A 19308-nucleotide genomic window follows, 5' to 3' on the forward strand; every position below is an offset into this window, starting at 1 on the left:
AAAGTTGTGACGTAGTTATGTGGTGTTCTTCACCTTTTATTAACATGGTGAGGAGAACTGAGCGTGTCTTGTATTCTCCCCGTCCTGTGTTTATGGTCTAAAGTATGAAATGATTTCTTACAGGGTTATGAAAGAAAAACACGCAGAAATTTATATAGCCTGTTTTCCCAGAAGAGTAAAAGGTGATTGGACTTGTAATTTTCTTAAATTATAAATGCCAAGAAACCTCCTGTTCGTACCCACCAAGAGATAGTAAGTGAAGAGATAAGTTTGATTATAGTTAAAGCTAGTCACAGGACAATTTTTAAAGGATATCAAAATGTAATAACAAACAAGGTCTGTAAGAAAAGAAACTTTGTGTGTGCTTCAGAATGCGTGTCTATCAAATATAAATAATAAAAATACAGAATGGAGGAATTTAAGAATAAAGCTAATGTAGAATGCCAGGTAGCAATAAGTGTGCTGGCAATTAGAATAGTAGAATAAAAAAAAGAACTTCTATTCAAAGATTTAAAAAAAAAATCTTGTTCCAGTGTCTTCAGAAGAAGCAGCTCGTGACTATATAATCTCCATAGGATTGTCTTGAAGTGAATAAATAATAAGGAAGTCAGAGAATCAAAGCAGTGTTATTTTTTCGTAATCCTCTTAATCTCTTTTTCAGATAGTTGGCTGACTAAAAACTTTTCAAGTAATGAGTCTAAAGTTTTAGGACAGTTTATTTTAAGTTTTTTTTTTCTAGAATTTTTTCAGGTAAATGAAAGTTTCTGAAATAATAAAGAGTTGACATTATTAATGAAAGATACACCTGTAAAACTAAACCAGGAAAAAAAGAAAAAGTCCTGTAGTCATAGAATCATAGAACGGCTTGGGTTGGAAGGGACCTTAAAGATCATCTAGTTCCAATCCCCCTGCCATGGGCAGGTACACTTCCCACCAGACCAGACTGCTCAAAGCACAATCCAATGTGGTCTTGGAATGCTATACTGTAACTGTAAACATCAGATGGAGTAGGGTATGATCATAGGGAATGAATGAATCAGTAATGGAGACCACCTTAATATTTCAATACAAAAAGTAATTAAGAATACAGCATTGTGTTGTGCTTTTATTCCATGCTCTTCGATTCCAGCATTTATGTGGATAGGTGTACTGGCAGGTGTGACTGTCTTGAACATGGACAGGTTAACTGGAGCAAATTGAAGGAATTGGCATTGTGATGAGGTGTGTATACACCTTATGAGAGTTTGGCCTGGCACTCATTAGTTAGTTTATGCCAGTAATATTATGCAGGTTGAAAGTTGTCAGCAGAGTGAATGTACGTGATTGTGATTTCTGGGACTTTTGATGCTAATTGTTGCAGAATGCCACTCTTGCACAAGAATTCAATGTGATAATTTACAGGCTTTCAGTGGGTGTGTGTGTGTATCTATATATATATATAGATATATATAGCATTGAGCTGTTCTTGTAAGCTGGGAAGAGCTGTGTTTATAGTGTGGTCTGTATCTCAGTTCTGCATTATTCAAGTAGAGTTAGGTTATAATAAATCTCAAGTTCCTTGTTCTGTGTTCTATGGCATCTCTTTGAATGAAGTACTAATGTATGTTTTATTAGTCCGTTGAAGCTTTGCAGATGCAGCATGTACGTTTTAGAATGTTTCCTCTTTATTTATAAACCTGGCGTTACCATACCTATTTTCCCTTTTTTCCTGAGGTTTGAGGATTTCTGAATCTAGGTATTATGGCAGAGTATGTATTAATGGCCAATGTCATTCTTGCAATTACAAGTTTTTGGAATAGCTATTTTTCTTGCTTTTTTTTTCCAGTGGTTTCTCCGCACTGATACCACTTGCAACCCAAATCCCACTTCTCAGTAGCTGAAGACCATGAGTCATAATAGTATCGTTCTATTTACTGGACTCTTTCCTTCTATTTCATCACATACTTAATTGTATCATTTTTCTACTAGACGTGGCGGCCTTAGGTGTTAAAAAGGCAATATTTACTTATATATGAAGCATCTACATCAGTGTTTTGGTTTGAATCAGGAGCACTCTTTTGATTTGAAACTTTTGTTGTTTTACATGTACCGCTCTTTGGTTCACGTTGCAGACCAGTCTTGAGTGCATAATCCAGATTCATTTGGATTAAGCTAAAGTAAAAGATGTGCTGCAACTGCTAACAAGCATTCAGTCCACAAGGACAGACAAGAGCAGCTTCAAAGTAACTCGCGTGAAAGCAAGATAAAAAATACAAAACTTTTTTTTAAGAGGAAAAAAATGCTTCAGATGTAGGTAAAAACAGTGTTAGAGATACTGTTCTGAGACCTTGTTTTTTGATATTTCTACAATGAACAACACTAGACTGTAACGATTTTTTGAGTACAGGACATTCGTTGCTTAATTTTTGGGACTATAGTCTTTGTAAGAAAATAAGTTGTTAACTAGTATACTTGTAACAACAGGAATTACAGATGAATGAACCTTGTTTTAACTGTGAGTAGAACTTCTGTAAGGGAAATTGTGTGTCAACAATTCTAGGTCACAACAGGAAATGAACAAGAACCAGTTAATATACATACATTGACTTCTCAGAAACTATTATTTTAACAGTCTTTCTTGAGAGACTGAAAAAGAAGGTAAATCTGATGATGAATTCAAGTATGACATGAGAGATTTGTATTGTGTAATATGTTACCTGGAGCAAGAAGACAAAAGAATCTGTTGTCTCAGATTTGTCTGGTGAAGACAAAAGGAGTTTGAATAACTCTGAGGTGTATATCAGGCAGCACCTAGAGGTCAAATTTGATCAGTCCTGTCTAATCTCTCAGAATCACAGACTGGTTGAATTTGGAAGGGACCTCTGGAGGAGGATGTTCAGGCAGCTTGTCAAGGATCTCCAGGGTGGGAGACTCCACCTCTCTGGGCAACCTTGGCCAATTGCTTCATCACCCACACAGTAAAGAAGCGCTTCCTGGTGTTTAGAAGGAACCTGTTGTGTTCCAGTTTATGCCCATTGCCTCTTGTCCTGGCCACCACATACATTTTGAAAGAAGCAATTGAACAAGTGGTGTATCTTTTCTGGTTTGCAGAATAATTGAATGTTATTTTACATAACATAATCAAAATTTCTCTTCAGTGTTCAGTGAGAATTGTATCTTCTTCTAGCTCCAGTTTAATAAAATATGTAAATAGAGATTAGGAGAGGTCCTTAATAACTGGTAAAGGGCAAATGTTGTTTCCATGTCCAAAGAAAGCCAAAAGGTCAACTTGGGGAACTACAAGCTGGTTAGCCTCACTTAGCTCTGCGGAGCTAGTACTTCTGGAATACGGTTCTGGATATGTGAAAGACAGGGTGATTGGAAACAATCAGCATAGATTTACCAAGGACACATCACACCTGACCAGCCTGATTAGCTTATATGATAGAATGAATGACTGGTTTGGGGAATAAGGGGGAGAATAGTAAGTATGTCATTTCCAGTGATTTTAACAATATGTTGTTGGACTAGGTAAACTTTAAGGGTTCTTTCCAACCCAAACTATTCTACGATCTTAAAAAAAAAACAAACAAACAAACAAACAAAAAAAAAAACACTATAGTAGCAAAATTAGAGAATTTAGAGGTTCATGAAAGTAATCATAAGAAACAGCGTATAGTTTTTGTAGAAGATACTGAGAAGACTAATTGTTTAGTTGGGAGAATGGAGGATAGGACTGTGATGTGCATATAGAAATATATGGTTGAAGGCAATGTCCAAAAGGTAAATGTTCAGAGTTGTCAAACACGTTAAAATATTAATAATAATAAAAAAGCAAGAGCTTTTATGAAATATAAATGGTAAACATAGTGATCTGAAGAAAACTGTAGCTTAGTTCTGATTCCATGATACAGTGACAGTGAATTGGCTAGTAGTAAGGATAATGGTGCAGGAAGGTACTTCTGTAGAATATGTAGAATGTAGATACTATCCACCTTCTTTTTCAAATCCCTATGTTTAATAAGTCTGGCAGTTCTTCCAATCCTTGTTCTCTGTTTTCAGGGTCTTCTGCCTCCATAGTATCTTGTAATTAATCAGTTGCACAACTTAATGCGTATTGGGTGAAAATTGCTTATCCATGTGTTATTGGTTGTTAGGCATTGGAATAGGCTGCCCAGGGAAGTGGTTCAGTCACCGTCCCTGGAGGTCTTTAAAAGACGTTTAGATTTAGAGCTTAGTGATATGGTTTAGTGGAGGACTTGTTAGTGTTAGGTCAGAGGTTGGACTAGATGATCTTGGAGGTCTCTTCCAACCTAGATGATTCTGTGATTCTGTTGAAGAAAAAAAAAAAAAAAAAAAGGAGGGGGGACACTGATCAACCTCTCCTGTACCTTTATATCTTATTCCTTTTATTATGATTTCTAAACAGATTATTCTGGTGCTTCAGAAGAATTTCATTTCCTTTGGAATAAAAAGCTTTTTTTCATGTCTTTAGCAATTCCCATTGCTTTTCTGAACATATTCTCTTCTTAAGTAATTAAATTAACAGGTATAGCATTCATGGAAAGTTCTGTAGTTCTACATGTTTATGTGTGGTGGGTTGATTTTAGGTATCCTAATATTTTGTATATTTAAATGTCTATTTCCTTATTGTAGAGATGATTCTGCTCCAATTTATTTAAGAAATATTTCAGTTCAAAATTTTTCACTTTAATGTCCACACAGAAATCATGATATATATTTGACTGTTTTGGCTGGCAGTTCTTTGGTTTTATCTGGTTTCAGTTAAATTTTTTTTTGTATCATCAGTTGTTGAATTCTTTTTTCCTTTTCTCAGATGATTAATATTTAACTTGTATATGCTGTTATTTTTCTTTCTACTTTGTCATGATGGAAGATATATGATGATTAATCATATTTTAAAGATAAGACTGGGCGTTTTTCTAAAATGCATATGCTGTTCAGAGATACAGCATTTTGCAAATGCTTTATTTGGAAATATTCTAACCAGAAAAAAAAAGCAATTTAAAAAGAAGGCAGCCAGCTTGCTTTAAGTGGATTAGATATGTAAAAATCCTGAGTAACTTGCATCATACGTCCCATCTCGCATAAACTCCCTTAATTTCTTTACCATGAGTGTGGTCAAACACTGGAACAAGCATCCTAGAGAGGTGATTGATGGCCCAAGCCTGACAGTGTTCAGGAGGTATTGGGATAATGTCCTTAATATGCTTTAACTTTTGGTTAGCCCTGAATTGGTCAGGCAGTTGGACTTGATCTCTGAAGGTCCTTTCCAACTGAATAGACATGGATTTGATAAAACTGCTGTATTGATGCATAGTTATAGAAAAAAACACAATCTGAGTGACTAATAAAATTTGTTGCATTTCTTCATGCTTGTTCTTTAGTCTCATCTTCAAGAAAGTACAATTATACTGAAATGCTTCTGGGCTGTTCAAAAATTCAAAAACAAAAACTTTGTTGTTATTCAGCAGAACTACAACATAGATATCTTTACAGATAAAACAAGAAGTTTATCCACGTTTTTATTATTCCTTGTTGGATACCTTTCTATTTATCACTATGGAGGCATTTTTCTCTTGCATGGTAACTGCTTACTTTGATTTTTGCACAGTCAGAAGTTGTTTTCAAGGAGCAGTATATTTGAAGGAATTCAGGTTGTCTAAATGACACGTGTGAAAATACAGTCATTCTTTGTGAAGTAATCAAGCTGTAAGTCTCGTCTTGATGTGAGCAGAGCAGTTTGCAGCTCAGCCAAAGGAGCCAAATGAGTTTGCTGCTCTTGCCAGAGGATTGGATTGAATAGTTGGCTTCTTCATGGTAACTTCTTCTAATTAAAGGTACCATCACTTAAAATTTATCTTCCTATAAGTCTTCCTCCATAATAGCTGTTATTTACTATGGAAAGAACATGTGGTTCTTGCTGTGGAACAGCAGGCAGAGCTCAAGCAGGCCACAGCCAAGACTTGGGGGTCAATGCATTCAAGAGTTTGGTAGCAATACTAGCATGACATTTAATTTACAAGTTAGGTTCTTTGCCAAGCTACTTTTTTTTTTAGTTGAAAAATAAAAGCATTTTTCTTTTGCAAACTAAGTATACATAAAATACATATTTTATAAGGAGTACTCAGTAACACTTACTTTGCTTTTTCCTAGAAGCTGATGGACAGGTTTGACTTTGGGGAAGAACCTGAACAAAATGAAGAGCCTAAAAAGGAAACTCCTACTTCCCAACTGTAAGATCAAGCTATGTTTAGTGGGGAAAAAAAAAAAAAAGAGAGAGAACAAATTTGTTAGGCACTAATTGAATATTAGAATTAAATAGAAAGTAAGATGTTGTTTCTTTCAGAGCATAAGTAGACCAAAACAGAAAAGACAACTAGAGAAAAGACCATACTCTGAATTACTGAAATGTATACATTTTCAAACGTTTTATATAAATCTGTGTGCTTGAAGTTTTGACAACTTTATCTTAAAGTTAACACATACTTTGCTTTGTTAGTTATATAAATGTCAGTAATGTGGTAATGATGATAACAAAAGGTGATATTAACTACGTTGTCTTCATTATTCTACATCTTTAGTTAAACTTGAAATTCAATTGTGAAAACCTCTTTACCCACTGTTTAAGAGGAAAAAAATGTTTTTTTTTGTTAATCTTTCATTTTAGGCCTTTAGTACCAGAATCTGTGAACAACTCGCTTTTTCACCAACTAGCTGAACAGCTACAGCAACAAAATTTAGAACATCTGCGACAACAGCTTTTGGAGCAACAGCAGCCTCAAAAGGTAAGAACTCCATCTTGTGGTTGTCATCTGCCAGAAGCTTGCAGAGTAAGTGGAATAAGCAGAATAAAGTGCATAAAGTGAAAAATAAATAGAACCAAATGTGTGGGGTATAAATCTTGCTTCTCTTAGGTGAAAGTATCCTTAAACTCAGTTACAGGCTGACTGTGCGTTGGTCGTTCAGATCTTTTTGTGGGGAAAATAAACCTTTTTTTCCAGTGATCATGAAGGAGGAAGTGGGCCCTGAAGTGAATATGCTACTACCTGTGAAGGGAGAGCAGTGTGCAAGCTGCTGCTACAGAACCTACAAGAGATCAGAATAGTAATTTGCACTCTAACTTAAATTTTCCCTTTTCAGGCTTTAAGTCTTGACTAATAAATGCCTCATTCTACTGAAGAATTTGAGCTAAAGATTAGAGTCATATATTTCCCATGAAGTTCTTAATTAAGAACTGATGCTCGAAACATTACAAAATGGATTCTTAACTGTGTGAATTGGGTCCCCTCTACAGTGAAGTAAATTGACCTATTTCTTCTGAGGTTAATCCTCTGTTTTGAGCTGCTCTTCTCCCATACTGATCCATTAGAAAATGAAAAGTTTATTCTGTCTTGATACTGGCCAGGTATGAAGTGGATTTTCTATAGGGTATTTGGATGCGGTTTCACAGTAAATCAGAAATTTCTAGATTGAAAGAAAATCACCACAAACTTAACGTACATCTGTTGGGGATTTTATTTTTTTGCAGCTGTGCAAAGATGCAGTCACTCAATTAAGAACATCAATGTGAATTTTAAATTTGTAACCGAGTTTTTAATTGTTTAGAAAAATAGTAATCAAGTTTTTACTAGAAATTATTTTCTTATTCTAGTGTTTTATTTCACTATGTTTTATTTTCATATCTCATTTAATTGTATTAACTGGGAAAGTTTGTACAACAGCTACAGACTAAATAGCTTTTGGTATAGATGCATAATCTAGCAATTTTTGGCTTTAAATTCTGTACAAATTGTTGTATAGGAGTATAACTTTGAAGGGTGCATCTGTTTCAAGAGCTTTTGATATGATTTATCTAAAAATAGCTATGTAATTTGACAACAAAAATGCTTAATACCTACCTTACTGTAAAATAATCTCAAAAATCTCAAAAAAAAAAAACATAAATCTCAAAAAAAAAAAAAAAGGACAATTAGACATTACATTTCATTTATGAAATTAACTTACATTAGATGTATGGGTAGAGTGCTCATATGACTCGCCCCTTATTATGTGATCTTCTACTTGAAATGATTTTCCAGAAGTTGTTTCCCTTCAGGTCCACTCAGCTTCTTGACTAGTTGCTATGGAGAAGAAGTTTCATTTTCACCTTGATAGCAGCTAAAAGGCACAAATTTCTACTGGAACTCCTCAGTAATGACTGCAGCGTTTCATGAGGAAGATTTTCTTTAATCCCCTGTTTAAGCATCAGTGAAAAGATTAAGGGAAAGAGGAAGAAAGATAAAACGCAAAACAAAATTATTAAGCATCTAATTAGGAGCAGAGGGAGAGGAGGAGAGGATAGAAGACAGAAGAATCAACTACTGTTGTAGGAACTAATATCAAGATACAGAAATTATTGAAGAATAATTAAAGAAAATGAGGTGAAACAGATAATGGTAGAAGACAAATGCTTTAAATGAATTGTAGCAATTTTATTATTTTTAGCAAATTCTCATTATAAGGTGCTTAAGAATACGAAGGCACAGCAGAAGAGTATATATGCCATATATGGCATTCTCCTAGCAGGTAGAATACCTAACATTTGTTGAAGTGAAAATGTAATGGGAATCACTGAAATATGTTTATATTGACTTATGTTATTTATCTGAATTGTCCAGATTACATTTCTGAATATTTTCATTGCATTTTCTATATTTCTTGCATGTCTTTCATATCTTACAGATACTAATTCCAAATCTGTGATTTCAAACAGTGTACTGGCCATTAGATTTTGGGGGCGGTGGGATAGTAATTCAACAACACATTTAATATTTTGTGTTTTAAAATTATGAATTTAATTTTGGTGTTTTTCAGAACTGTCTGTTTTGGTTAAAACTCTTGTAATTGACATGCTCACATAAATGATACAACACCCTCCCTTATCTTGTAGTACTTACTGTCGTGAATCACGTGCTTTAAGAAAGTTTGGATCTAAATGCAAATGTTTTAACTGCTTGAATTGGTATTACAAATATTTTCATTGTATTAATAACAAAATAGAATGTAATGCATGTGCACAGGTGACAAATGAGTCTCTTTCAGTGTCACTGTACATAAAGTCTGTCTTCACTATTGCTTTATCCCGTGAGTTTTTTATTTTTAAGCTAATTAAATTAAGCAACAAATAGTGTACTTTCTTTCTTTTGATTCAGCAAATAGATGACATTTTTTTTTTATAGTCAGGGATATTACTTATTGCAGATGACACAAAAGGAGTTGGAATGGTGTGACATCTAGTTCAGCTTGTCATTTTCTCAGTAGATAATTGTTCTATATTAAAGGAAAGTGTGAAAATAAGAGAAACTTAATTGTGGTTGTTTTTTTTTTTTTCAGAAATAGTTGAAAATTGTTTCATCTAGTATAAATTATGACATAGTTAACAATTTGAATTATGAGGTCTTTTATGATCTATAATTATTCGTTATTTAGGCAAGCCCTAACGAGGAAAATCAAGAAGGAAATTTTGGTTCAGAGCACTCTGCGTCACCATCACAAGGGAGCAGTCAACAACAGTTTTTAGAAGCGGAAACAAATGTAGACGATTCAATGGATATTCAGCAACAGGTAAAACTATTTTCAATGTAATTACAGAAGGAAACGCATATTAAGTTGATTTCAAAATGAGCAAAATCAATGCATACTTTCATATGCTCATATATTGTGAGTATATCTATTAAATGTTTATGAACTTCTATGTCTGACCTCAGGACATGGATATAGATGAAGTACAGGATGTTGCTGAAGAAGAGATTTTTGAACAAGAAGAAAAGAAATCAACTGTTCGTTCAAGATCAAGAACTCGTTCAAGATCTCGTTCAAGGTATTGTAACGAACTTGTATTAAGAAAATCAAGTTTTTTTTGGAACAGAGTTGCTATTTGTGATTGTCATTCTGTTTTGAATTTTCCAAGGTTGTCAAAGTAGTTTTGGTTATGAACAGAAAGTGTTCATTTAGTATTTGTGCACTAGATGAAGATTTTCTGTATAGAACCTTGTTTTGCATAACTATGGACTACTTTAAAATTTTTAAGACCTGCTCAAGTAACAAAAATAACCAATTAACACTAATGAGTTGGACAGGTTTTTGGTGTCAGAAAAATAGGTACTGATATGGAACTCTTTGAGTGTGGTTTGTTTTGTTTTGGCTTGGTTTGTTGTTGTTTTTTTTTGTTGTTGTTTAAAGCCCAGGGTGTATGTCCTATTCCTCACACTAATGGCAGTTTGGGTAAATATGAAGGAAATATCTATATGAAGCTTAAAGCCTGTAGTTAAAAGAAGACTAAAAAACTATTTTTTTTAAACCTCAGCGTACTGAAATTAAGTATTTTGTAGATCACCAAGAAAACGACGGTCTAGATCACGGTCTGGTTCTCGTAAGCGTAAACATAGAAAACGTTCACGCTCAAGATCAAGAGAAAGGAAGAGAAAGTCATCTCGATCATACTCCAGTGAAAGAAGGGCTAGAGAAAGGGAAAAAGAACGTCAGAAAAAAGGATTGCCTCCTATACGGTCAAAAACACTAAGTGGTAAGTAGCAGCTACTTCCTGTTTTAATAATGTAGCATTAAAGGGGAAAAGGCCTTACATTTTATTGACAGAACAATATTCATTTGGAACACTGTTAAAAAAACAGTAAACAAATTATTTTTGTAAGTTTGAGTTCTGATGTTTCTTACAACTCATGCAGATACATCATCTCATCTTAGAGGAAAGTAAGTGTCATACTGTTCCACCGATAGTTTTATTCATACTGTTGCATTGATGCTTTTAGTTCTGAACAAAGTAGTAAGAGCTTGTCCCTAAGTTAAAATATACTCTTCTATGGTGCATTTGAAAATGAGCAGCACTTGATCTGAAAATTGTTATACCAATAAGAGATTTAAGTATGTGGTGCACATTTTGAACAGTTTGCTGAATACTTTAAATAGAATCCAGTTCTGTTAAATATTTAAAGTGCATTTTAAACAGTTTTTCACAGGTACATAAAAGCAAAACAGGTGGAAATATGAAACATAAATATTTTGCCATCAGAAGAAAGGCCATAATGGTCATATCTTAAAAAGAGTATCTAAAAGCCAACTGAATTTCAGGTACTGCAGTGTGCTGCTCTGCACAGAGAATTTGCACTAAAAAGAGGATAGCAGGGAGAACAACTTCCTCCACACAGTTGCTTAACTCAAGCTGCTTAAATCAAAAAGTGTTTTGATACAGTAGCAGTATATCCCATTGCTGCTGTTTTCAGGACCCTAGAGTCATGGGATACATACATTGCACTTAATTTATTTTTGTAACAAACCCACACTCCTGAATTTAACTTGTCCTAGATGGTTTATGCACAGTCTCTGATGTAGTTTTGCATTTGTCTTGTGTTTTTAAAACTATCATTTATGTGATAAGATAAGCAGTTCAGAAATCATTTTTCTAAAAGAAAGGGTGCTCTGGTCTCTAATATTTTACGTCATTCCAAGGTGACTTTAATCTCAGGACTTCACTACAGTTTAGAAATATCTTTTTTTTTCTTCTCTGGCTTTCCACATTAAGAGTAGCAAATCAGTTTTATGGTGAAGATTTTTCCCAGCAGTCCACAAAGCATGGAACTATAATCAGAGAGGATGGGAGCTGGAAGATAGGGATGCTAACCTGGAGAACACCAGCTGCACTTGAGGTCCTTTGAAGTAACCCAGCTCATATATATAAGGGAGATATTAAGGAGCACAATTGAGGTGTGGAAATTTGAGGGGGAAAAAAATGTACCTGACAAACATTTTACTTCATGAAGTCTATTAAGCGACTCAAGATATGCAGCCACTGTTATCACTTGCTGAGTTCTGAAGAACTGTTTCCTAGCCCTTAACGTGAGAAATAAAATTACTTTCAGGACATGTCAAAATATGTGAGGATTAAGTTTGGTCTAAGAGAAATCTTAAAGGCTAGTCATTCTTAGTTTTACTGTTTACTACTGTCAATTGAAAATCTGTTAATCCTACAGGCATAGTTCTATGGAAAGCTGCTATTACAGTTTACCATAGCTAATAACTGATAGTATTTTAGTTTTTCATCACTTTAATGTTTTAAAATTTCTGGTAGTTTACGTAATCTTTGTATAAAAAGTTATAGATTTACTCTTCTTGCTTTTGATCCATGATTTCCATGCTTATTATATACATGCTGTAAGTTATTTCATAAGCAAACATTTTAGTACTTAATATGACGTGAATGTTTCTCTTGACAGTTTGCAGTACTACTCTTTGGGTAGGTCAAGTAGACAAGAAGGCTACGCAGCAAGATTTGACTAACTTGTTTGAAGAATTTGGACAAATAGAATCTATTAATGTAAGTGAGCATGTTATCATCCACTTTCAAAGATTTCAAAATTAAACGGACTTATTATTCTGGATTCCTTTTAGCATCATAAGCTTTATTTAGGAGACTATTTTTTATCACTGTTTAAAAACTGTGGTTATAATATTTGCTTGTTGGTGGTTTCTATGTACTGGGTTTGAAACAGTAAACACAGTACACTTCATGGTAAAATAGATTTTCCCTGGCAATAACTATAGTGTGACAATTTAAGCATTTTTTTTAAACCCAGGTCTTACCAGTTAAGTTTATGCTTTTTTCTCTTTTCTGTGAGGTGGCACAGGGGTAGAGATTATTTTTCCTTACAGTAATGGACAATGCAGGACATGGTGTCCACATTGGTTTATGTAACTAGGATAACATAGCTGTATAATCTTAAACATTTTTTGTAACATCTGCATTAAAACTGACCTTCTTAAGTATTATTGTTCTTTGTTACCATGTGCTCACAAAACAACATAAAAGCATATCTGTATTTTATTACTTCTGGCTAAAACTAAATTAAGTAGTTGTCATAACGTGGGTTGAAAATTTTCAAAGATTGTAAGTCACATCATACTTTTACTTCCTAAATTAAACATTAAAGCTAGTGGAAATGAAACTTCAAGAACAAGGACTCTACCCTCCAAAGATGCAGGATACTTTTAATCATTAGGTTGCGCCTCTGCAAAAGGTTGTTGCTCAGCTCACAGTGAATTTGGAACTTAATAAGAGGTAGTGACCTGCTTTTCTGAAGTTACCATAAAATAGCTTGCAGTTCTTGCCTGCTGCATATTGTTTAAATCTCTTGTGACGTTTTTAGCACCCATTCTTCAGCTTGCTGCTGCTTCTTGAAAATGCTATAGCTGATGTACCCTGCCAACTTCACTCTTAGGTTTTGCTGATGATCAGAATTATTAATTATTACAATGATGGTTATTTACAGTGTGAGCCTTTTCTTTTTTTCTTTTTTTTAGTATTAGTATTCACTTCATGTAGACATGTAAACTGAAGCACTGGTTTTCTTGCTTTTTAAGACCATTGATTTTTTTTTTTTCCATAGATGATTCCCCCAAGAGGTTGTGCTTACGTCTGCATGGTTCATAGACAAGATGCGTATCGTGCTCTTCAGAAACTTAGTTCTGGATCCTATAAAATTGGATCTAAAATTATTAAGGTAAATTAATCCGAGGATGCCATCCACTTCAAATACAGTACAGTTTTAAAATGGTGATCTGTCATTTAACAGCTATTCATTCAAATGACCAGTATGGTGAAGGATAATGAATCAATAAGGTGTATATTGTATTCTTTCCTCTCTGTAAAATGCAGGTTTTAACAGGTAATATAGAAGATAGTAAAATGAAATTTTGACTTGACACTTAAGAAATATTTGGAAAGCATTTTATATATATTCTAGTGATAAGAGTACTGTAAACAACTCAAGTCCTGTACCTGACCATGTGGATCTCTTACTATTAAAACCGCTAGTATTAAAGTATGTGATTATATGCTGTGTTTTTTCTACTTTCTTTGATGCTTTACCATAAGTCCTTGAATTACTGTATTCTTAATTTCCCTCATATATATATGTTAGCATTAATGTTGAATAAATATGAGCCTTCTGATATAATTAATTTTCCACATGGCTGTTGTTGCAGAGGCCAAGTAAATGTCTTACCAGTTGCCAAGTTATATGATTTAACAAGGTTATCTGTTTGGGTTGTATTTTCAGATTGCCTGGGCTTTGAATAAAGGTGTGAAAACAGAGTACAAGCAATTCTGGGATGTGGATCTGGGAGTTTCATATATTCCTTGGGAGAAAGTAAAATTGGACGATTTGGAGGGATTTGCTGAAGGTGGAATGATTGACCAGGAGACAGTAAATACAGGTACAGACATTAATAGTGATTCTCATAGTTAGAAAATGTGTTTATTTCTTGGTAACTGTAAATCTTCAGAAAGTTTATTGTTTTAGTTAATAAATAAGTCTTTTTTGATTTACATTAATATTACTAGATACTTGTTTGCAACATAGAATCATAGAATGGTTTGGGTTGGAATGGACCCTAAAGGTCATCTAATTCCGACCCCCCTGCCATGGGCAGGGACACCTCCCACCAGATCAGGTTACCCAAAGCCCCATCCAGCCTGGCCTTGAGCACCTCCAGGGATGGGGCATCCACAGCTGCTCTGGGCAGCCTGTGCCAGGGCCTCACCACCCTCTGAGTGAAGAATTTCCTCTTAACATCTAATCTAAACCTACGCTCTTTTGGTTTAAAGCCATTAATCCTTGTCCTATCCTGACAGAGTCCCACCCCGTATTTTCTGTAGGCCCCCATTAGGAACTAGAAGGCCGCAGTGAGGTCTCCCTGGAGCCCTCTGTTCTTCAGGCTGAGCAATCCCAACTCCCTCATCCTGTCTTCACAGGACAGGTGCTCCAGTCCACTGATCATCTTTGTGCCCTCCTCTGGACTTGTTCTAATATGTCCATATAAATGTCATTAAAATCTAGATTGTCTTTGTAGATGAGTAATTACTTGTCATGACCATTTATCGGTGGTTGAATTTAAGCAAGATAATAATGACTAACATTTTTTAAAACAGTTCTGAATTTGCTGTGTACTCATTTCCAAGCATGTAATTTGTATAAAAATTATGTTCTGGTAGTGATTGTGAAATACCTTATAGGTATTTCTAATTCAGGTATAAAACATAAGTTACGGTTGGAACTTGTCTAAACAGCCACAGTTTAGCTGAGCCTTAAGGTATTTCCTCCATTAAAGTCAGAGATGAGAAAGCAAGTAGCGTTAGACCATATATTGAAAATGCTTTGAATAAAAATTTTATATAAATGACAGAAGAATTAAAACATGCAACATTACTGAAATGCAGTCACTATTTTATTTTGGAAAAGTAAACCTTTTTTTCTGGTATTGGTGGGAGTGAGTTTGAGGAGGTAATAGAAGGAAGGAATTATGTTTTGGTGTTTTTTTTTCCACATGAAGATCTGTCATTCTGCAGTATACAAATGGTAACACAGATATGTTGACAACAACAATTTTTAGAAAACTAGAGCATACTCTATATTACGAATTATTAACAAAATGATTGAAAAAACTTGGCGAGTTTTAAAAATTCAGCTTGTATACTGGCATAATTAAATAGTGTATAGCAGGTGATTAGAGATATTTTGCATTCTTTAAAATGTATAATAATACGTAAATAACTGTATTTGCTGTTTTCACAGTAAGCTTGGGGGTAATTTGTCTGGATACCAGATTAAAAATTACAGATTAAGATAGAAGAGGACTTTTTAGTATGAAAACAACAACAACAAGCAGATTAGTTATCTCCTTATATTAAAAATACGCAATTCTTTGTTAAGAATGGGAAACAGCCAGGAACTCAGAACCTGCTAAAGAAACTACTCAAACTACGCAGACTACTACAGTTGATAAGAGCACAGTTATCACAACGCAGACAGAAGCTTACACCCAACCAGTCACTATGCTGCAGGTTTGTATTAAAGTTTGAGTTTGCAGAAATTCCACACAACTGGAGGGGTAAGTTTTTATTCAGTACAGATAAACTTTAATGCTAAATTAAAGTACCTACAACAAAAATACTTAAAACCCCGTGTTCATGTGTGTTTCTCTCTGAAATATTCTAGAAAAGAATCAGTTGCCCTGGTTGAGCAAAATCCTTAATTTTATGCACAGCATATCTCAAACTTGAGTTCAATCTCAAATAAAGGCTTAAATGTTAATTTTTTTCTCTGCCTGTCTACTTTTCCTCATGTGAGGTTTGACAATCAGGTTAATTATTTTCCCAGTAGTTTAAGGCAGGATTTCATGGGGACAATCTTGTCTTTTAAAGAATTGATTATTCAAAGTAGTATGTCGTTGCAGTTCTGATATACGCAGTAATTCATGAGAGTCTTTGAATATCTGCTGTATTTTCTTCCATCTGCTAAAACAGATTATTTCTATTAACATCTATTAAGGTATTGTAGAAGACTGGAAGAATACAATGTAATTTTCCTTTATTATACTACATATATGTGTTTATCAAGCATAAATTGAAGTGCCTTTTGTCAAACTCTTTAAATCATTTTTCTTATGACCATGTGAAATTGTAAAATGAGAAGCAGTTGCTTAACACAAAAAATTTATATTATCATTTTTTCTCTCTCTCAACGTGTATAGATGTTTCCCGTATTTGAGTTGATATAAGATTACTACGAAAGCTAATGTTTTTGCATTTGCTTGCATTGAAGTTTGAGCTTGGATTCTTTTTACTTTCACAAAAATTATCTTTGGTCTTTTTATTTCATCTTTCTGCTTGCATACACTGTTATCTGTATACATTTAAATACACACACATATATACATATGTGTATATATACCGATGTTTTTCTGCTGCTATTTAATTGTAATTCTGCTGCACTATACCAAAACACATAGCTCAAATAGAAGCTTGAAAAATGCTAAATAATTTCCAGGATTTTGTTGGGATTATTAGCCTGGTAATTACATACACTAAACTCTCAATGTTCTAATACTGTTCTGAAATATGCAAATATTTCTAATGAGAATGGAATCACTGTTTATGTGCTCTCAAATTGCCACACTGTCTACATTTTCCCTCTTTTTCTGTCTCTCCCTTTCTGTATTCCCCTCTCTACTCTAGAAAAATTTTAATTCTTCAGTTAATATAATGTCTAACCATGTATTTATTTTCTGTTCCTTTCAGAATAAAGAAAAGATAGCATAGGATTTTTCCAGTGTAGTTATTTATCTGTAGCGCAGGTACTATTTCAGAATGCAGTCTAATACTTCAGGGTGTTCAGAATGTATGTTCGAAGCCTTCAGTACATTTGATGTTTAACATAAATTGCATTCAAGTCGGTGGATAAACTTTTAATGCCACTGAATACTGTAAGTATTGAAGTTGCTTGTTTTTTTTCTTTCCATGAAAAAAGATTCCAGTAGCTCCAGCTGTGCCTGCTGTTAGCTTAGTTCCACCTGCGTTTCCTGTCACAATGTCTGTCCCTCCTCCTGGTTATAGCGCAATTCCTCCTCCACCCTTCTTGCGAGCAAGTTTCAACCCTTCACAGCCACCTCCAGGTAAGTTAGTAAAATTTGAGTATGTAATAAGTATACCCAGCCTATGTTGCTGTATACGTGTATTTTGCTTTGTAAAGTTTCCATCACCTTCCGGTTAGTGCTTGAGACAGCTCACCTTTGGATCTCTAATTTCAGCCCAATATGAAATTTCTTATGCCTAACTTAATATTATTTTTACCAGTGTATTTTGTGGAGAATATTAATTAAAGCTGATTTTTTTGTTGGTGGTGATTTATTTGAGTCTTTGGGAAAAAATCAAACAAAATGAAAAAAATCTTAAGATTATCTCCTTTCTTTGTAAAATTTTGAAACTTTTAATTTTCTTCCTTGGATATTGCTGACAAATATCTTTTAAACATTCACATGCAGGTCTTTTACTGTAAAAATGAATTGTTTTTGAAAACAGCAACCACTGTCATCCCTTTGCATACATTTGTTGTTTGCTAGTCTTCAGTGATGCAACTTTTCAGGATAAATAATGTGAACACTGTTTTAATGCAAAATTGTATTTCCTTCTCCTTCTAATGATTTGTCATTTTTCCATATAGGTTTTATGCCTCCCCCAGTTCCTCCTGTTGTCCCGCCTCCTGTAGTCCCACCACCTGTTGTCCCACCAGTTGTTCCTACACGTAAGTTTCATTATTCTAGTGGCTGTCGTATGTCATTAAAAGCTTAATTGTTTGATACTACTTTTCATTCAAACAGAAGTGTGTTAATCCTGTCTAATGGACAATAGTAACATATAGGTTATTGCATAGCTGTTTTAAGCAGGTATTGAGAGAAAATTTTACAGAGCTTTTCCAGTTGACTGAAAAATGATAGTTACTGTGGAGTAACTGAAAAAAATCACGACAAATGAATTATTTATTATTTGCGTACATAGTTTAATATTAGAACTTGGCTATAACATGTATTTGTAACTTAGGCTATCTAGAGTTAATTGCTGAATAATTTATTTTCGCTTAACCTTTTAACTGTTATCAATTTAACATTTAAAAGGCTCTGTTAAAGAGTAGTGATTGCTTAAGTTGCCTGCAGTTCGTGGCCTCTACAAAAATAAAAGTAAATATTAGAGTGGTGATTGAGGATAAAAAATTGTTATCAAAACCATCATTATTCTTATGGTAATTGAAGTAATTTCACTTTTTTTGATTTTTCATCTTGACATCTGCCAAGCTAAACTTAAAGGCTGAAAATATGATTACTCTGATACACTTCTGTTATTTTCTTACAGCTTTAGTACAGCCTCCATTACCAATTACACAAGAGACGATGAAGGATGTTCCTTTTACTAGCCTCGTTTTACCAGTTGGCACAGTTACAAGTAATCTAGCTACTCCAACGTTGTCTGCTGGAAGTGTTTTTAATCCTCTGCCAATCAACAAACCAGAATCAGATGAAAAGGGATCACATCTTACAGACCTTCAGATTTCTTCCAGTGAAAATAATAGAGCTGGTAAGAAATATATTTATTGTCTGATATTTTCACATACAATAAATACCAAAATGCCTGTGAGGTTTTTTTGCAGATCCTTGTCTATTGCATTAATAAATAGAGTAGGAAGTTATAGACTGGAGGAGTGATGGAAAGCATCTCTATCATCACCTGATCATTGATTTTAGCAGCTCAAGCTCAAGAATCTCTTCTTTGTAGACTTGAGAAATAAAGCTGAGCCTTTAGAAAGTGTGTTCTTTCTATGTAAGTGGCAATGGAAAGAAGAAGGAGGGGGTAGGATACAGGAGGTATAAACTGTATCAAAGATTTTAATACTTCTCTTGCATAAATGGGGTGATGGTTGT

General features: G+C 34.2%; 1 protein-coding gene across 7 annotated transcripts in view; it reads left to right on the forward strand.

The window, feature by feature from the left end:
- SCAF8 (SR-related CTD associated factor 8) overlaps positions 1 to 19308 on the forward strand; it is a 165609-nt gene that overhangs the window by 41386 nt on the left and 104915 nt on the right. For 6 of the 7 annotated variants that reach the window (XM_080585248.1, XM_080585244.1, XM_080585245.1 and 3 more), the window contains exons 8-19: positions 6157 to 6236; positions 6671 to 6788; positions 9472 to 9606; positions 9750 to 9862; positions 10374 to 10567; positions 12273 to 12373; positions 13443 to 13556; positions 14115 to 14271; positions 15768 to 15898; positions 17364 to 17508; positions 18057 to 18137; positions 18743 to 18964. In XM_080585248.1, the coding sequence (XP_080441374.1) occupies positions 6157 to 6236; positions 6671 to 6788; positions 9472 to 9606; positions 9750 to 9862; positions 10374 to 10567; positions 12273 to 12373; positions 13443 to 13556; positions 14115 to 14271; positions 15768 to 15898; positions 17364 to 17508; positions 18057 to 18137; positions 18743 to 18964 (1591 nt within the window). The remainder of the gene's footprint in view (positions 1 to 6156; positions 6237 to 6670; positions 6789 to 9471; positions 9607 to 9749; positions 9863 to 10373; positions 10568 to 12272; positions 12374 to 13442; positions 13557 to 14114; positions 14272 to 15767; positions 15899 to 17363; positions 17509 to 18056; positions 18138 to 18742; positions 18965 to 19308) is intronic. The other variant, XM_080585246.1, reaches the window with a different exon arrangement.

This window comes from Anser brachyrhynchus (genome assembly GCF_964034855.1).
Source record: "Anser brachyrhynchus genome assembly, chromosome: 3".
Classification (NCBI taxonomy): domain Eukaryota; kingdom Metazoa; phylum Chordata; class Aves; order Anseriformes; family Anatidae; genus Anser; species Anser brachyrhynchus.